The sequence below is a fragment of the Lottia gigantea genome (assembly GCF_000327385.1).
Source record: "Lottia gigantea unplaced genomic scaffold LOTGIsca_5, whole genome shotgun sequence".
Classification (NCBI taxonomy): Eukaryota; Metazoa; Mollusca; class Gastropoda; family Lottiidae; genus Lottia; species Lottia gigantea.
The window spans coordinates 2,407,905-2,423,526 of record NW_008709715.1 but is presented as its reverse complement, the minus strand read 5'-3'; the positions used below and the strand labels follow the sequence as shown (position 1 = coordinate 2,423,526).

Genomic DNA, 15,622 nt, shown 5'->3' with positions numbered 1-15,622 from the left:
ATTATTCATTTTTGTGGTAGATATATTCTAGACTATCGTGCCGTGAGATCATGCAGCAGTCCAACATTTTTCAATAATAGAAATTTTTACATAAAAATGATGCTTTACTAGTTTCTTCTGATTTGTATGTAGATTGTGTCTTGTCATATAGATTATAATCCAGAAAGTTGATATTTAACTCCCATTAAAATATCTAATGTTTACATCCTTTAAGCAATATTCCTTATAACGATTTATTTCTGTTTTCTTTCAGATATTCATCCAATCCTGAATTTGAACCTAACCTTATTAAGAATGCCTCAACAGCTTGTGAAGGTTTATGTCGATGGGTTAGAGCAATGGATATTTATGATAAAGTAGCTAAAGTTGTAGCTCCCAAGAAAGCTAAATTAGCTGGAGCTGAATCTGAATTAGCAGTACAGATGGAGAAGCTAAATGAAAAGAGAGGTCAACTTCAAGCTGTAAGTACTGAACTGGTCATGAATAACGATAACATTTTCAATGCCTTTTCCAATAGATTTGTTTAGCCAAACCATGAAAGAAAAGAAAAATGTAACAATTGATCATGTGCTATTGCTACTACTCTTTAGATATCTTGTGATGTTTTTATGTGCAAGACCTAGATGTCCATTGCAAAAAAAAATGTTTGGAGCAGAAGTACCAGTTACAGATGTGCTGTCCTTTGGGCTTGGAGCATACTTTTACACATCCGATCTTTCCTATAGGTGACAGATAAATTACAAGCTCTAAATGATGAGTTTGAAGCTATGACACAGAAGAAGAAAGAATTAGAAGATAATATAGATCTATGTAGTAAGAAATTAGATCGAGCTGAGAAATTAATTGGTGGTTTAGGTGGTGAGAAAGATAGATGGACTGAAGCTGCTAAAGTTCTAGGTATAAAGTATGTAAATACAACTGGAGATGTCTTATTATCAGCTGGTGTGGTAGCGTATCTTGGTGCCTTTACAGTTGACTTTAGACAGGTAATCTATTCTTGTATTGAATTATGGCCTTGCTCTGCATCTTTAACTTAGAAATGACAAAAACTAATGTGGAAAATAGCAGCCAGTTAAATTATATAACTTACATATTGTTTGAGGAGAAATGCATTTGTTAAACTATGAAAAGGTTATCTCTTAGTTGCAGTGTGTTCAAATCCTCCTCGAGGTAAGAAAAATTTTGATGCCACTGCCAGTGCTTCAGAGAGTGGGCGCAGTTTCAGCTTTGCCCCCTAATACTCAAAGAAAATTAAATCTTTTGAGATCTGAAAACTATATCATATCGGTGCTTGAACAATGAGCCTATGATCATGGATGATATTGTTGCCTTATTAATTTCAGTGCTTATGTGAAATATCTTTAATTCTTTCAGGATATTTTGAAAGAATGGCATCAACTGTGTATCGAGAGGGAGATACCATGTTCTAGTGTGTTCTCTCTGAATGCTACATTAGGTGAACCTGTAAAGATTCGAGCATGGAATATAGCAGGTCTACCAGTTGATTCTTTCAGTGTAGATAATGGTATTATTGTATCAAACTCAAGAAGATGGCCACTCATGATTGATCCACAAGGTAGGTGGTCTTTGTATTTATTTGCTGAAGGATTCATGGATTACAGAGTTATGAATTGTTCTTGTGTTGATTGACATTCTAACTAATGAAAATGAATTGCCAAGCAGTTGATGATTCTCAATATGATTTTATGTAAATTTACCAATAGGTTTAAAAAATGTTTCAAAAGATATATTCAGCACAATTGCTTCTGAGTTGATGCCATTTGTAAAATGTGGAATGTTGATGGCTGGACTCAAGCCTAGTTAAGAAAACATGTATGTGGTAATGTTTATATACCTTGTTCTCTCAGGTCAAGCTAATAAATGGGTAAAGAATATGGAGAAAGAGAATAAACTAGGTATAATCAAACTATCTGATGCTAACTATATGAGGACTATGGAGAATGCTATACAGTTTGGAACACCAGTATTGTTAGAAAATGTAGCAGAAGAGTTAGATCCTATATTAGAACCAATCTTACAGAAACAGACATTTAAACAACAAGGTGTTGAATATATCAGACTAGGTGACAGTGTTATAGAATATTCTGAAGATTTTAAACTCTATATTACTACTAGATTACGTAATCCACATTACTTACCAGAAATTTCTGTTAAGGTGAGTTGTTAGAATAGAATTTGAAATTATGCGTGGTAATAAGAATCATGCCATGAAATGACATGTCATCCTGCAAATGCTGGAAGTTTGCATGAAGCTGAAACTACTTAAAAGAATGAAACAAATACTTGCGTCTCCTGGGGTGAGCCTTTTAACATGGACATTTTACTTTTGGTTACTATCATTGTAACAATGTGATGCATGTATAACTAATCGCTGCTATAATTCAATGCCATATTGTGACTATTTATTTCTTTTAGGTGGCATTATTGAACTTCATGATCACACCATTAGGATTAGAAGATCAGTTACTAGGTATTGTAGCAGCTAAAGAGAAACCTGAATTAGAAGAAAAGAAAAATCAACTGATTATTGAGAGTGCTGCTAATAAAAAACAATTAAAAGAAATTGAAGATAAGATTCTAGAAGTTTTATCTTCCTCACAGGTAAATTAAGACATGGATTACAATTACTCAACTTACAAAATATAAAGTTTCAAGGGATGGACAATTCAACATTATTTGTTACATATTATGCAATACATAAATTTCCTTTTCACTTAATGGTCTTCAGATAGGATTCTTGACATCCTATGGAAAAAAAGGAGAAATGATGATTTTGTGTTTATCTCAAATGAAAGTCATATGATACTATAACAGGTTGGGATGTCTTAACTTAGAGAAGTGAATTTTGATTTGAGTGTGTTTAAACTGCAGACTTGAATTTTGAATCAAGCTTGTTTATAATTATATAATAATGTATACTGCTTTCTAAAGAATATTTTATGAATATTTTAGGGTAACATTCTAGAAGATGAAACAGCCATTAAGGTTCTTTCATCATCTAAGACATTATCAGAAGAGATTTCAGCTAAACAAGAAATAGCTGCAGCAACTGAAATAGAGATAGATGAAACTAGAAATGGTTATAAACCTGTAGCTGTACATTCCTCTATATTATTTTTCTGTATATCTGATCTAGCTAATATTGAACCTATGTACCAATATTCTTTAACATGGTTTATCAACCTCTATCTACAGGTTTGTACTCTTTTTTCTTCCATATTTCAAACCATTTCAACTGGAGTTTATCAAAATCAACGATGTTGAAATTTATAGAAGCGCTCACCTGTTAACTTAACTTTTATTGCCCCAGGTTTGATTCATCTTAAAAATTAGAATTCAGGAGAATTATCTTAACTTCGATTGTCATGGTGATACTGTAAAAGGAGGAACTGAAATAAAATGAAAAATTGAATTCTTAGTTCTAGGTTGTAAATATAAAGGTTTAGGAACAGTTTCCTGCTCTAGATTGTTGTCTCAATTGGCACAAAATATCCATTTCCTCTCATATCACACATAAATAATTATTATTACAATCAGCTTGAATAAAGTTAATTAAATTTGTTATATATTTCAGTCTATAATCAACAGTGTACCAAGTGATAATTTAGAAGAGAGAATATTTAACCTCAATGATCATTTTACTAACAGTATTTATCGTAATGTGTGCCGCTCATTATTTGAGAAAGATAAACTACTGTTCTCTTTTGTACTGTGTTATGGTATTATGAAAGGACAGTAAGTATTATACCTACATCTCTATTGTCTGAAATTTATCATACTTTCATTAGTTTGATTAGTCCACAGATTTAAATTTGAATTTCCATTCCATGTTTTTTTTTATCAAAACATGTCAACAAAGTAGTCAAATAGGTGTTGACCTTGACACATTTAAAATAGTTTGAAAAAGATTGTGGCATGGAGTGGTTTTTGTTTTTTTTGTCAGTCATACCAGATTGAAGTCAATTGCACATGCTGTTTAATCAAACATATTCAAATACTGTATAATTGCAAATATAGTGCACACCCCTTCTTATCCTTTAGTAATTGTTAGACTGCTAGAAGACAGTAATAAAGAAATTTTAATGCCTACAAAAAATGTATGAAATGTTGAGTAATGACAACTCTGTATTTAATTTACCATACGCTCATCTTACATCTAACTTATGTTTTGATTGTAGAGGTAAAATAGATGAAGAAGTATGGAGATTTCTACTAACTGGTGGTATAGCACTGGATAATCCTTATCCTAATCCATGTCCTGAATGGCTGACTGAGAAATCTTGGTCAGAAATAGTTAGAGCTAGTGATCTGAAGAAGTTGAAAGGTTACAAAGAACGTAAGTTTCAATGTTTATAACTAACTTCAAACATTGTCTGTTTCAAGTAAATTCCATAGTTTATTATCTTATTAATCCTACAGTTTGATTTTCAAATATTATCCAAGCTTATACAGGATTTCAAACTTTTTCTCTTAATTTCAGATTTCCAAGAAAATACAGCTAAGTGGAGACAACTCTATGATTCCTCTTCACCGCATGATTATAAATTACCTAGTCCATTTGATGCCATTACTGGGATGGGTAAAATGGTGATATTGAGAACATTACGGCCAGATAAAATAGTCCCAGCTGTCCAGACATTTATTGTGGATAATCTAGGACAGTCGTTTATTGAACCACCAACTTTTGATCTACCAGGATCATTTGCTGATTCTAATTGTTGTGCTCCGTTGATATTTATATTGTCACCTGGTGCAGATCCTATGGCAGCCTTGTTGAAGTTTGGACAAGACATGGGTTATTCTGGACAACGCATTCAAACTATATCATTAGGTCAAGGACAGGTAAGATTTCCTTAGAAATTATTCATTCTGACCAGCAAAACAATTGATGTATTAGGCTATATACTGCAGATTGTATAGAAGGCGAATTGGTGAAGCACTTTATATCATGTGTACAAGAAAGGTAAATATGTTGACCAAAACTATGTTACAAAAGCTTTTTATCAAGTCATCCCTAGAATATCAAAGTTAAAAGCCTGTGTTTTTCTTCAGGGTCCTATTGCTGCTAAAATGATAGAGAATGCTATTAAAGATGGTTCATGGGTAGTATTACAGAATTGCCATCTAGCTACTAGCTGGATGCCAAAACTCGAGAAGATTTGTGAAGAAGTAAGTAAAAGCTGTTCTCTCGTGATATTCTAATCATTGTTTATTACAAGGAGAAAAATCAACACCACAATCCATAAGTCACAGTGAAAAAGTAAACGAATTTGGTAGACATGAAATGAATTAACAATTAATATAATTTAATCATTATTTCCATTTTATTTTGTAGGTTATTACGCCAGAGAATACCAATAAAGATTTCCGACTCTGGCTAACTAGTTATCCCTCAGATGAGTTTCCTGTTTCTATCTTACAAAATGGTAAGAAATGAGTAATATACCCTAAAAACATTTTTATTTTCATGGACTCTCCAAAGAGAAATCTAATTAAAATTGCTATCATAAAATTTAGAAGCCTCTGTGGTAATATTTGTAATGGAGCTCAAATCTGTATAAAATTATCTGTATGATAGTTAGTTGGACAATGATCATTTGCTTGATATGGTTTTTGTGATTTTTCAGGTGTGAAAATGACTAACGAACCACCAAAAGGATTGAGAGCTAATTTATTAAGATCATATCTCAATGATCCTATATCTGATCCTGCTTTCTTTGATGGCTGTAATAAGGTATGTAATTCCTCAATTAAAAGGGTACTTTTTGTTATAAAATGCTAATAAGATAAATGAAAAAGTTGAATTGAAATGGATTCTGTATAAGAGACATTGCAAATTTCAGAACTTGTAATCATGAAAGTCACATTATATTAAGGGTTATATTGTGGACTTTTAGATGAATTTTGCTTTGTTTTTCAGCCTGAGAGGTGGCATAAGATGTTATTTGGTCTATGTTTTTTCCATGCTATGGTACAAGAAAGACGTAAATTTGGTCCATTAGGATGGAATATACCATATGAATTTAATGAATCTGATTTACGTATTAGTATGAGACAAATATTGGTAGGTAACAAATGGATTGTTCTATCCTAACCTAAAGTTTGTATACATTAACTCTCTATTTAGGAAGACAAAAAGCAGTTGAAATAATGCATGACTGATAGCTCTGAACATAATACTAAATTAAGCTTTTTTCTTGTAAAAGGATTTATCAGCGCCTGCAGAGAAAGATTGACTATTCAAATTTATCCTGGAATAAAGACAAAGTGCATAATCGATAGTCCTGCATCTAATACTCAAAACCTTTTTATTTTTTCGAACCCTCTGGACTATAAAGTATGTAACATTCTCCTCATATTGATCTCATATTTGACAATCTTGTATTATAGATGTTTTTAAATGATTATGAAGAATTACCATTACCAGCTGTAACGTATTTAACTGGTGAATGTAATTATGGTGGTCGTGTTACTGATGATAAAGATAGAAGACTATTAATGTCATTATTATCTATATTTTATACTGAAGAGATTATAACTACTGAGGGATACAAGTAAGTATCGTATTGAAATAATTTTGCCGGATCTGGAATTATTCATGCCATTCAAATGTCAGATGTCATAAATTGGATTGAATGATGCATGGCATCCTGTTCTTGTTTTGTCCTTAGTCCCATTAATAGAAAACTGTTTCCTAAACAACTGTTAATGTATTTTATGCATGAAGCAAGTGTTTTAAAATAAATGAGCAGTAAAAAGTAAGTGAAAAATTCTTTTGGCTGATTGAAAGATGTTCATCTTAAATTGTCTAATTCATATGAACATGTACCTAACAACCTATTGTTATATTTGTAGATTTTCTCCAACTGGAATATACTATGCACCTCCAGAAGGGCCTTATAATAATTATATAGAGTATATACGTACATTACCTTTAATACAAAATCCTGAAGTGTTTGGTTTACATGAGAATGCTGATGTTACTAAAGATAATCAAGAAACACAAACAGTTAGTATTTTAAAACTCAATTTTTGGTAACCATGGTAAACAACTGTAGTCTGTCAGAAAAGACTACTGACACTCTTTTACATTGGAAATTTAAATGGCACCTAGAATTACAATTTGTATAACTAAATAACATAATTATGACACTATATGTAACATTATTGGTAGCCTCTGATAGCAGATGTCAGCTGGTGTAGAGACAGAAATGATGAGCCTGTTAAATGTGGACATTCCGCATCTCTTTAGGTCGGGGGTTTTAAACCTATTTAGATACCTTAGATCTGCATAACCCAGGTATATATTTGAAAAGATTTCTGTAGTTCAGTCATACCATCATTTTCTTCCTAAACCATTTATGTCATGTCTCCGGTTCCATCAAAGTTTTTTTTGGGAAACTGATCTAGCATTGGCCAATTAAAACTGTGTAGAGCCAAAAGTTCTAAGGTCACAGAGTCATGTGATACGAACAAAACAAACATTAATTTACAATCATCTTTAAGGTGATCTGATATTATGTTAGAGAAAAACGCATCTTTGGAGGTATGGAAAATTCCCATTTAAAAGGGTCTTTTTCTTCTGACTCTACACCCGCTGACAACTGTCAAAATATCCATCAGAGGCTGCAATAGAGGCAGATGTCTCAGACTACGGTAATGGCTGCTTTAATACGCAACCAATGTTCATTAACTCTTGGTGCAATAGTTGCAGAGAATTTTAAGTATCTTTTTGTATGATTTCAGTTATTTGATAGTATACTACTAACGTTACCACGACAATCTGGTGGTGGTGGTAAATCATCAGGGGAGGTTATTCAAGATTTAGCAGCTGATATCTTGAGTAAATTGCCCAGTGATTTTGACATTCCTTATGTAAGTATTTGAATTTCCCATAGTTTTGATCCAGATTCAGACTTTGAAGTATCTTCAGACAATACATTGAGACGACTTAAATAATTGTATTTAAAAACTCACCATTCATTACTGAGACAGATTCAGCTGAATGGAAATGTCTGAGGAGTAAGTCATTTCCAATGAAATACTTAATAAATTTTCTCATTGTGTGCACTTTTCTATTTTATATGAATAAATTGCCATTTCTTGTTGTTTTTCAGGTTATAAAGAAATATCCAGTAATGTATTCTGAGTCAATAAATACTGTTTTACGTCAAGAATTAATCCGATTTAACAGATTAACTTCAGTTGTCAGATCATCGTTACAAAATCTATGTAAAGCTATCAAAGGTTTGGTGGTTATGTCTAGTGAATTAGAAGAGATATTTAACAGTATGTTGGTTGGTAAATTACCTGCTGTATGGGCTGCCAAATCTTATCCTTCATTAAAACCACTTGGTAGTTACGTTACAGATCTATTGCAACGGTAAGTGCTATTTTGTTATATTTTTTGAATAACATTACGTCATTGTGCAGTATGTAGATGAAAAATATTATATATTTCTTTATAAATTTTACAGTTTTCTCCAATTACATGTTGCATCAACCTGATAGTAAAATTTCATAAACTGTCTTTCATGTATTATTGGTTTTCCTGTATCTAGAATACATTATTCAGTAAGAATATGTTTACTTTGCTCTATCATCTGATTAATAATTACCAATTTAATAATGTATATTTTTTGTAGATTGAAGTTTTTTGATGATTGGATTAAAAATGGTATGCCTGTCACTTTCTGGTTATCTGGATTCTATTTCACTCAATCTTTCCTCACTGGTAAGTTATTTAATGTTGAAAATGAAACTTGTAAACACACTGTCATGACATACATAAAATTTTAAAAAGCTTAAAAAAAAATGAAGTTCACTTGTACAAGGCATGATATTGTCTGTCTTTTTTAACATATTCAGGAATAGAGGGGTAGGATGTAAAATTAATTTCCTTAATATAATAACGCTATTTAATCCTTATACTGAATAATGTTTTGTCTGTTGATAGGTGTATCACAAAACTTTGCCAGAAAAACCAAGATACCAGTAGATTTAGTAGGATTTGAGTTCGAAGTGACTAAAGAAGAGAAAGAAATGACAGTGAAGCCTGAAAATGGAGCTTTTGTTTATGTAAGTTCAATAAATTCCAAAAACTGGATTGATTTATTTCTGTCTATATCTAGCTGCAAAGCACTCAGGCCATATAAAAAGGACGACAATAAGATTTGGTTTGTTACTCTTGTATAAATTGCTATTGTAGATTAATATTTTTTTAAGTTTTTACAATTTTAATATTCTTTATTTGCAGGGATTGTTTTTAGAAGGCGCCAGATGGGATAGAGAAAAAATGGTTATTGGTGAATCTAAACCTAAAATACTATTTGATACTATACCTGTCGTATCCTTTACAATTTTTATAGTTATTTTCAGGTATTGCATTTCTGATACTGAAGTTTTTGAAAACAGTGTGCTGCTTGAAATCTAAATATGAAACTCTTCCCTTCGAATAACTGTTGTGTTGGAAATCAAGCATCCATGGGCCATATTCTATTAATCAGTCATTTTTGACTTAATTCTTTATATATCAGTCTTGAATTATGATTAACTATACTAAATTTGTTTTTCCTTAATATAGCTTTTAGATTTTATTGAAACCTAATAAAACTGACCAGTTTACCAATATACCAAGTTATGACTGTCCAGTTTATAAAACTAGCGCTAGAAGAGGAACATTGTCCACTACTGGTCACTCAACAAACTTTGTTATGTATATAAAACTACCTTCAGATAAACCTCAATCTCATTGGATCAATAGAGGAGTTGCTGCCCTTTGTCAATTAGATGATTAGTTTACCATTTCCTTCCCCAACCAATCAGCTGCAGAAATTCTAGAAAGTTTATGTATTTCAGAAGTTCCAAGAAATGGTGATCATTTTTGACATAAAACCACTTTCAGCTATAAAATGTCAAAAATGTGAAATATTTGTGGTTTTTCTGCTGATAACATGCCTGTTTTTGTGTGTATATTTATCCCAAACTGTATAAATATATCTAGTTTGCTGTGCCAATATGTATATTTTGTGAAATATTATGCTTTATTTTTGGCTGAGAATATCAAAATGCATGTAAACCTTTGGGAATCTGTGATGCCAAAAATATCTGAAAAATATAATGCAATAAACAATCTTTTTTTGTATTCCACTCATCATGGCCCTTTTGCCATTTGTTATTAAATTATTTTTTGACCAGAGCCAGCATTACTTTATTTTACTAACTGTCCTCCATTCTATTTGACCAAGTATAAATAAATTTTATTTATCAATCCTTGGTAACGTGAATTATTTTATATGAAGATGTGCGATTTATTGCGAATTTGGTTTTCAAATTTATCTCAAATTCATTTGTTTGCTGGATTTCCTGATGAACTGTCCAGCTTGCAAAAGTTTCACAATTTCACCCAGAAACATTTGTCTCGTAACCAGGTTAATGTAATATATTTACATATATCATAATCTAGTATGATTTGTTTGTTTTTAATATTATTTTATTGTTTATAATAATATCCATATAATTAGTCTGTGATAATTAACTAAATGTGTTAGATCATTGTGTAATAAATTCAGACCTTTGTCTGCAACTGCAATACTTGTTCGTTTCATGTAACTAATTTCATCATCCAAATTATTATACATTAATTATGCGAGATGGAATATCGCTTTAATACAATACTGATTGTATCTCAGAATGACTATTGTTTGATGAAGAAAATTTGGTATGTTTAAAGGGGTGCTCTTTTTGACCAATCATACTTTACCTTAGTCTCAGAAACAGGAATTTTTAAGCTAAGCTAATCAGTAATAGTGTTAAAGCTGACCGTTGAAATTTGAAGCAATGTGTCCAATTAAAAAGTAAAAATGACTCCTCTTTTCCATATGTTGAAAAGACATAAAATATAGAAACAGAGAGTGAAATTTCTAGTTTAAAGAATATTTGCAATGAATTATACGATTTTGTGCAGTTCTAGTAGTTCTGAAGCTTATTTACATATATTCAGCACACAAATCCTCAAGTTGATATGGTCTAAGATTTAAGTAGAGTAATGGGAGCCAAATAGACAAAACAATTGATAAAAAGAATTTTATTAATAATTGATATAAAAATAAGGTTGATCTATATAATAGGAATGTTATAATGTACAATTATAATTAGTTTACTTCACAACCACATTAGGTCTTGTGAGCACAATGATTAGCGTTTGGAATGGACAATGTTTAAGGCAAATATAAAATCAAAAGACAGTTATTACACAGAAAAATCTTTCAGCAATACCTTATTTCATTCTAGTGCCCAAAAACATTTGATTGGTATATGAAACAAATCCAAGATATATTTTAGTGGTATGCTAGATTATCACTTCAGTTTTTATGATATTTGACTGGTTAAAAAATCCATATTAAGCATAATATCCAGAAATGATCAGAGATATAAAACCTTTTTATTAGAATAAAAATGCTAATGTAGTATGAAATTTTCAATAATCGTGTGACAAGATATTTTCAACATTCATTCATTCAATTTCATTCATTCAATTTCACTCATTCATTCATGAAAAGAAATCATTAAAAGGATATCTACAAAATAAAAATATACAAAGCTTCCATTATAGAAAAAAAATGATATGTTTTGATATAATGGTGGCAAAGCAGATATAATCTGCAGCAAATAAAACAAAATAAAAATAAAATTCTAAAATCAGAGAATGATATGATCAGCACTTTCTATATCATTCATTTACATTATTATCGTTGTTTAATTCCCAATGAAAAGTTTTACTCTAGATTGATAGATTTTATCAGGATAAAAGAATTGAAGCCAATATTCTCAGATTTTAAGCCAAAATTTGTATGCCTAAACGTCAAAATAAAAACCAAAGAATGTAAGAGAAAAGGTTATTTCAACCGAAGCAAAATACTTAATGTGATCTAAAACTGAAAGAAAACAAAGATATGTTTGAATGAAGTAATATGTTTCTTAATCAATATGTACATAATTTGCACGAGAAATGAAAGTTTATTGGTCTTTCTAAAAATTACTATTACAAAAGTTTACAGTATAAATGAGTGAAGAGGAAACAAATAAAAGATAATAAAAATCCTGTTGATATTCGGTCAACTCCATTACAACCATCTGATGTCTCACAGTAACAAGTTTCTCTAAATACACCAGTATAATCCCATGACCATCTACAACCCCAAGCCACACCTAAAATAGTTAAATAATTGATTAAATTAAAGTATTTGGAGAACAATAATATAACCTTATCAAAGTCTTAAATTGAACATCTCAATTGCTCATATTGAAATGCGTTTGAAATTTCAGAAGTACACAAGTTAAATTCTTGTATCCGTCATACAGCAAGTATTACATTGGTACTTCGTGGAGTCTAATATACAATACGAATTAAACACATATATTTACCAAAGTCAGTTCGAGAACCACATCTTCTTGTTACTTTCTTCCATCCTCTCCCTAATGAAATAATAAAAAAAAAATGCAAGATTGAGAAATAATCTGGATGGAAATCACCAAATATAAATCGACGAATTATTCCATACAGCTCAAAGTAAGAGATAATGCCCAATTTTCTATTAATCCTCACTGTGCAGGAAAAGACCTAACCAAATTTTATTTTAACTTCCCTAATTAGTTATGACAGTATATAAACAACAGAATATTTGCTTGGTTAGTAGCCTATGATTTGAAATACCATTTAGTTTCCAAAGTTTATACTTACACCCTGGACTTTCTTGAACAATCTTCACACAAAACTGACCAGGTGTATGGGCTTCAAAACTATTACAATCTACTTTAGCATTTACACTGGTATCAAATGGTTCATCATTAGGGCAAGATATATCTTCATTACTATCACATTGGAAACACTGTATAGAGTCACCTTGAATACAAAAGTATAGAGCCATCTAAAATTTATACAATTATTATAGAACTATCTAAAATATATACAATTGTAAAGAGTCATCTAGAATATATACAACTGTATAGAGCCATCTAAAATTTATACAATTGTAAAGAGTCATCTAGAATATATACAACTGTATAGTCATCTAGAACATACACAATTTAATAGAGCCATCTTGAATATATACAATTGTATAGAGCCATCTAGAACATATACAATTTAATAGAGCCATCTTGAATATATACAATTGTATAGAGCCATCTAGAACATATAAAATTTAATAGAGCCATCTTGAATATATATAATTGTATAGAGCCATCTAGAATATATAAAAATTTAATAGAGCCATCTTGAATATATACAATTGCATAGAGCCATATATGATGCATACAATTGTCGAGTTGTACAGAATATAGACCATTTCATGGAGTCTGCTCAAATTAAGTGGTATTGTATATTAAACATGAATAAGATGCCTTATTCTTCAGGTAAGGTCAGCACTGACAATAAATTAATAGAAGAGCACTCTGGTAAATTGTAGTATCAACATTACAGTCATCATTATGACAACAAATACAATATTTTGTTCCCTTGAAAATTTGTCATCTAATTATCGATTAAAATACAATTTATAATTACTAATACGGTAACTAGAATAGAATGAATTGGATTCTAAGAATTAGATTACAAAGAAAACAAACCTGGAGATATGTACATGAAGAACATAAACACGCAGAAAATCATAGCCTGCGACGCCATCATGGCGGTCTCTTTGTAGATGACACTAAAGATGGCGCTGTGGTGTTTTTTGCATTCCTTTTGAATATTGTCATACCTGAACAGGTAAATTTAATTAAAACCCAATATTAGTAAGTGAAAATAGGATAGTAAGAAATATTGTTGTAAGGAAATGAAATCTAATTATAAAATTAATTATTTATTTATTGTCATAGCAAGAATTAACTTTTTAAAGAAAAATAACTGCAGAATTAGTCATGCTAATTTAAGCGCATGCGCTACATGGGGGGCCCTGTAAGGGTTAGCCGACAAACTAAGACGTGAAAGACATATCTATGGTTAGAATGTCTTTGGATTGTAAAATATGGAAATATAACAGCTCTGGGGATTTATTTATATGTCACATATATATGCCTGCTTTTCTTGTGCAACTTTTAGAAGAAGTAAAAAAAGAAACAGCGACCATGGAAATCTGAAATAATAGACTCAAGCCAACCAAATAGATACAGTATACTGAGTTATGGTCTCAGAACTACAAACTTTCATTAGACTTGATTCAGACAGCAACATTTCCATTCATGTGGAAATGATATTAGATATATCTTGTTTAGTTTCTCTTAGAAGCTTTGGAACAGTAGCCCTGACTCCTTTGGAATGTATCTTGAAGTAACTTGCATAAAAAAACAAAACAAAATGCCTACAATGTGTTGATTGCATAAAATCGGGATTATAATTTGGGAGGGACTAAGGAAAATTTCAATTAAAAATAATGAAAGTTCACAATTAAGTTATATAAAAGTAGTTTATCAAAAGTTTAAATTGGGTATTTACAATAAAAAAAAATTATGTATATATAAAACAGAATGGTAAAAAGAATTAAATGGAATGGCTTATCTATTCACAAAACATTTTACATAAAGACTGAATTTTATATTCTAAAATACAATAGATTATGGTGATCATTATGATAAAAAATATGATTATAAACAAAGAAAATCGAACATAAATAGTCATCTAAATATTCACTTTACACACTTGACACTTTCAGCTTCCAAAATGTTAACATGATAAATTAAATTCATATTTTGAACTTGAAGGAAATTATTAATTAAGATCTGGAAAATTTTGATTGAATAATATTGTTAAAACTGCCATGAATCAAAAAAGTTCAGTTAACTCTAATTCAGAACAAACCAAATGTAAGATTTTCTACTTAAAAGTTGTACAGGATGGCTGCAATGGAGTACCAGTTCAAGTGGTCCAAGGAATAATTAGACGACTATATCTCTTTCTCACTTCACAAAACATTCACACAGTTATATGTATCAATCATACAACAGACATACAGTTCTAGGAATGTTCTAAGCGGACAATTGCTTAATACACTTCAAAATTAAGGTGCAAAACAGCACTGATGGTCCCTTACATGCCAATACACAGGAATATTTCTGAGGTGAATTATGAAACAATCACATTAATTTCTAATATCCCTTTACATGAAATATGACATAATTAGATTGGCATGAAATGTGTTGAACTTGCACTACGATTTAAGGAAATTTGGGTAGTAAGTACAAATTTAATGATTAATATTTCTCAAAATCTCTATAAAAGCACTGATGGTTAAATATTAATTTTGCAGCCTCACAGATAAAATAAATATGTTGGGTGAGCCTTGGTAGAGAAGTATGTTGAAACTGAAAAGTAATGCCAAACTTATTTTTACAGCTTTATAGAGGATGTGAACCTTTTCTTAAGAGTAAAATCTTTTCTTTTCGTGATATTAATTTTTTATTATAAATGATGTCATGTATCACATGATTTAATTAATAATTCCATGATGTGCAGTCAAAAATAAATTGCAACAATTTTGGAAACCTCGGGAAAATCCTTACGAAATGTGAAAATATAATAATGAATTCGGCAAGATGATAA

General features: G+C 30.6%; 2 protein-coding genes across 2 annotated transcripts in view; one reads left to right on the top strand and one right to left on the bottom strand.

The window, feature by feature from the left end:
• The window catches only part of LOTGIDRAFT_210054 (hypothetical protein), a gene marked incomplete at its 5' end in the record, with an annotated part of 35,641 nt that extends 25,031 nt beyond the window's left edge, over positions 1-10,610 (top strand). Inside the window, 21 exons of the mRNA XM_009061882.1 lie at positions 254-461; positions 726-986; positions 1,375-1,576; positions 1,869-2,176; positions 2,437-2,622; positions 2,974-3,216; positions 3,596-3,756; positions 4,200-4,357; positions 4,502-4,863; positions 5,074-5,190; positions 5,357-5,447; positions 5,649-5,755; positions 5,942-6,085; positions 6,412-6,575; positions 6,877-7,030; positions 7,768-7,896; positions 8,139-8,404; positions 8,667-8,755; positions 8,978-9,099; positions 9,278-9,367; positions 9,612-10,610. Of these exons, the coding sequence (XP_009060130.1) occupies positions 254-461; positions 726-986; positions 1,375-1,576; positions 1,869-2,176; positions 2,437-2,622; positions 2,974-3,216; positions 3,596-3,756; positions 4,200-4,357; positions 4,502-4,863; positions 5,074-5,190; positions 5,357-5,447; positions 5,649-5,755; positions 5,942-6,085; positions 6,412-6,575; positions 6,877-7,030; positions 7,768-7,896; positions 8,139-8,404; positions 8,667-8,755; positions 8,978-9,099; positions 9,278-9,367; positions 9,612-9,818 (3,769 nt within the window). The 3' untranslated portion in view covers positions 9,819-10,610. The remainder of the gene's footprint in view (positions 1-253; positions 462-725; positions 987-1,374; positions 1,577-1,868; positions 2,177-2,436; positions 2,623-2,973; positions 3,217-3,595; positions 3,757-4,199; positions 4,358-4,501; positions 4,864-5,073; positions 5,191-5,356; positions 5,448-5,648; positions 5,756-5,941; positions 6,086-6,411; positions 6,576-6,876; positions 7,031-7,767; positions 7,897-8,138; positions 8,405-8,666; positions 8,756-8,977; positions 9,100-9,277; positions 9,368-9,611) is intronic.
• Positions 10,611-11,094: 484 nt separating this feature from the next.
• Positions 11,095-13,726, bottom strand: LOTGIDRAFT_154166 (hypothetical protein). Its single transcript, XM_009061881.1, has 4 exons — positions 13,651-13,726; positions 12,764-12,925; positions 12,448-12,498; positions 11,095-12,231 (listed from the first exon to the last, which is right to left on the bottom strand). Exons 1-4 carry the CDS (start codon positions 13,706-13,708, stop codon positions 12,065-12,067), a joined length of 438 nt encoding a protein of 145 aa, XP_009060129.1. The 5' UTR covers positions 13,709-13,726; the 3' UTR covers positions 11,095-12,064.
• Between the last annotated feature and the right edge of the window lie 1,896 nt (positions 13,727-15,622).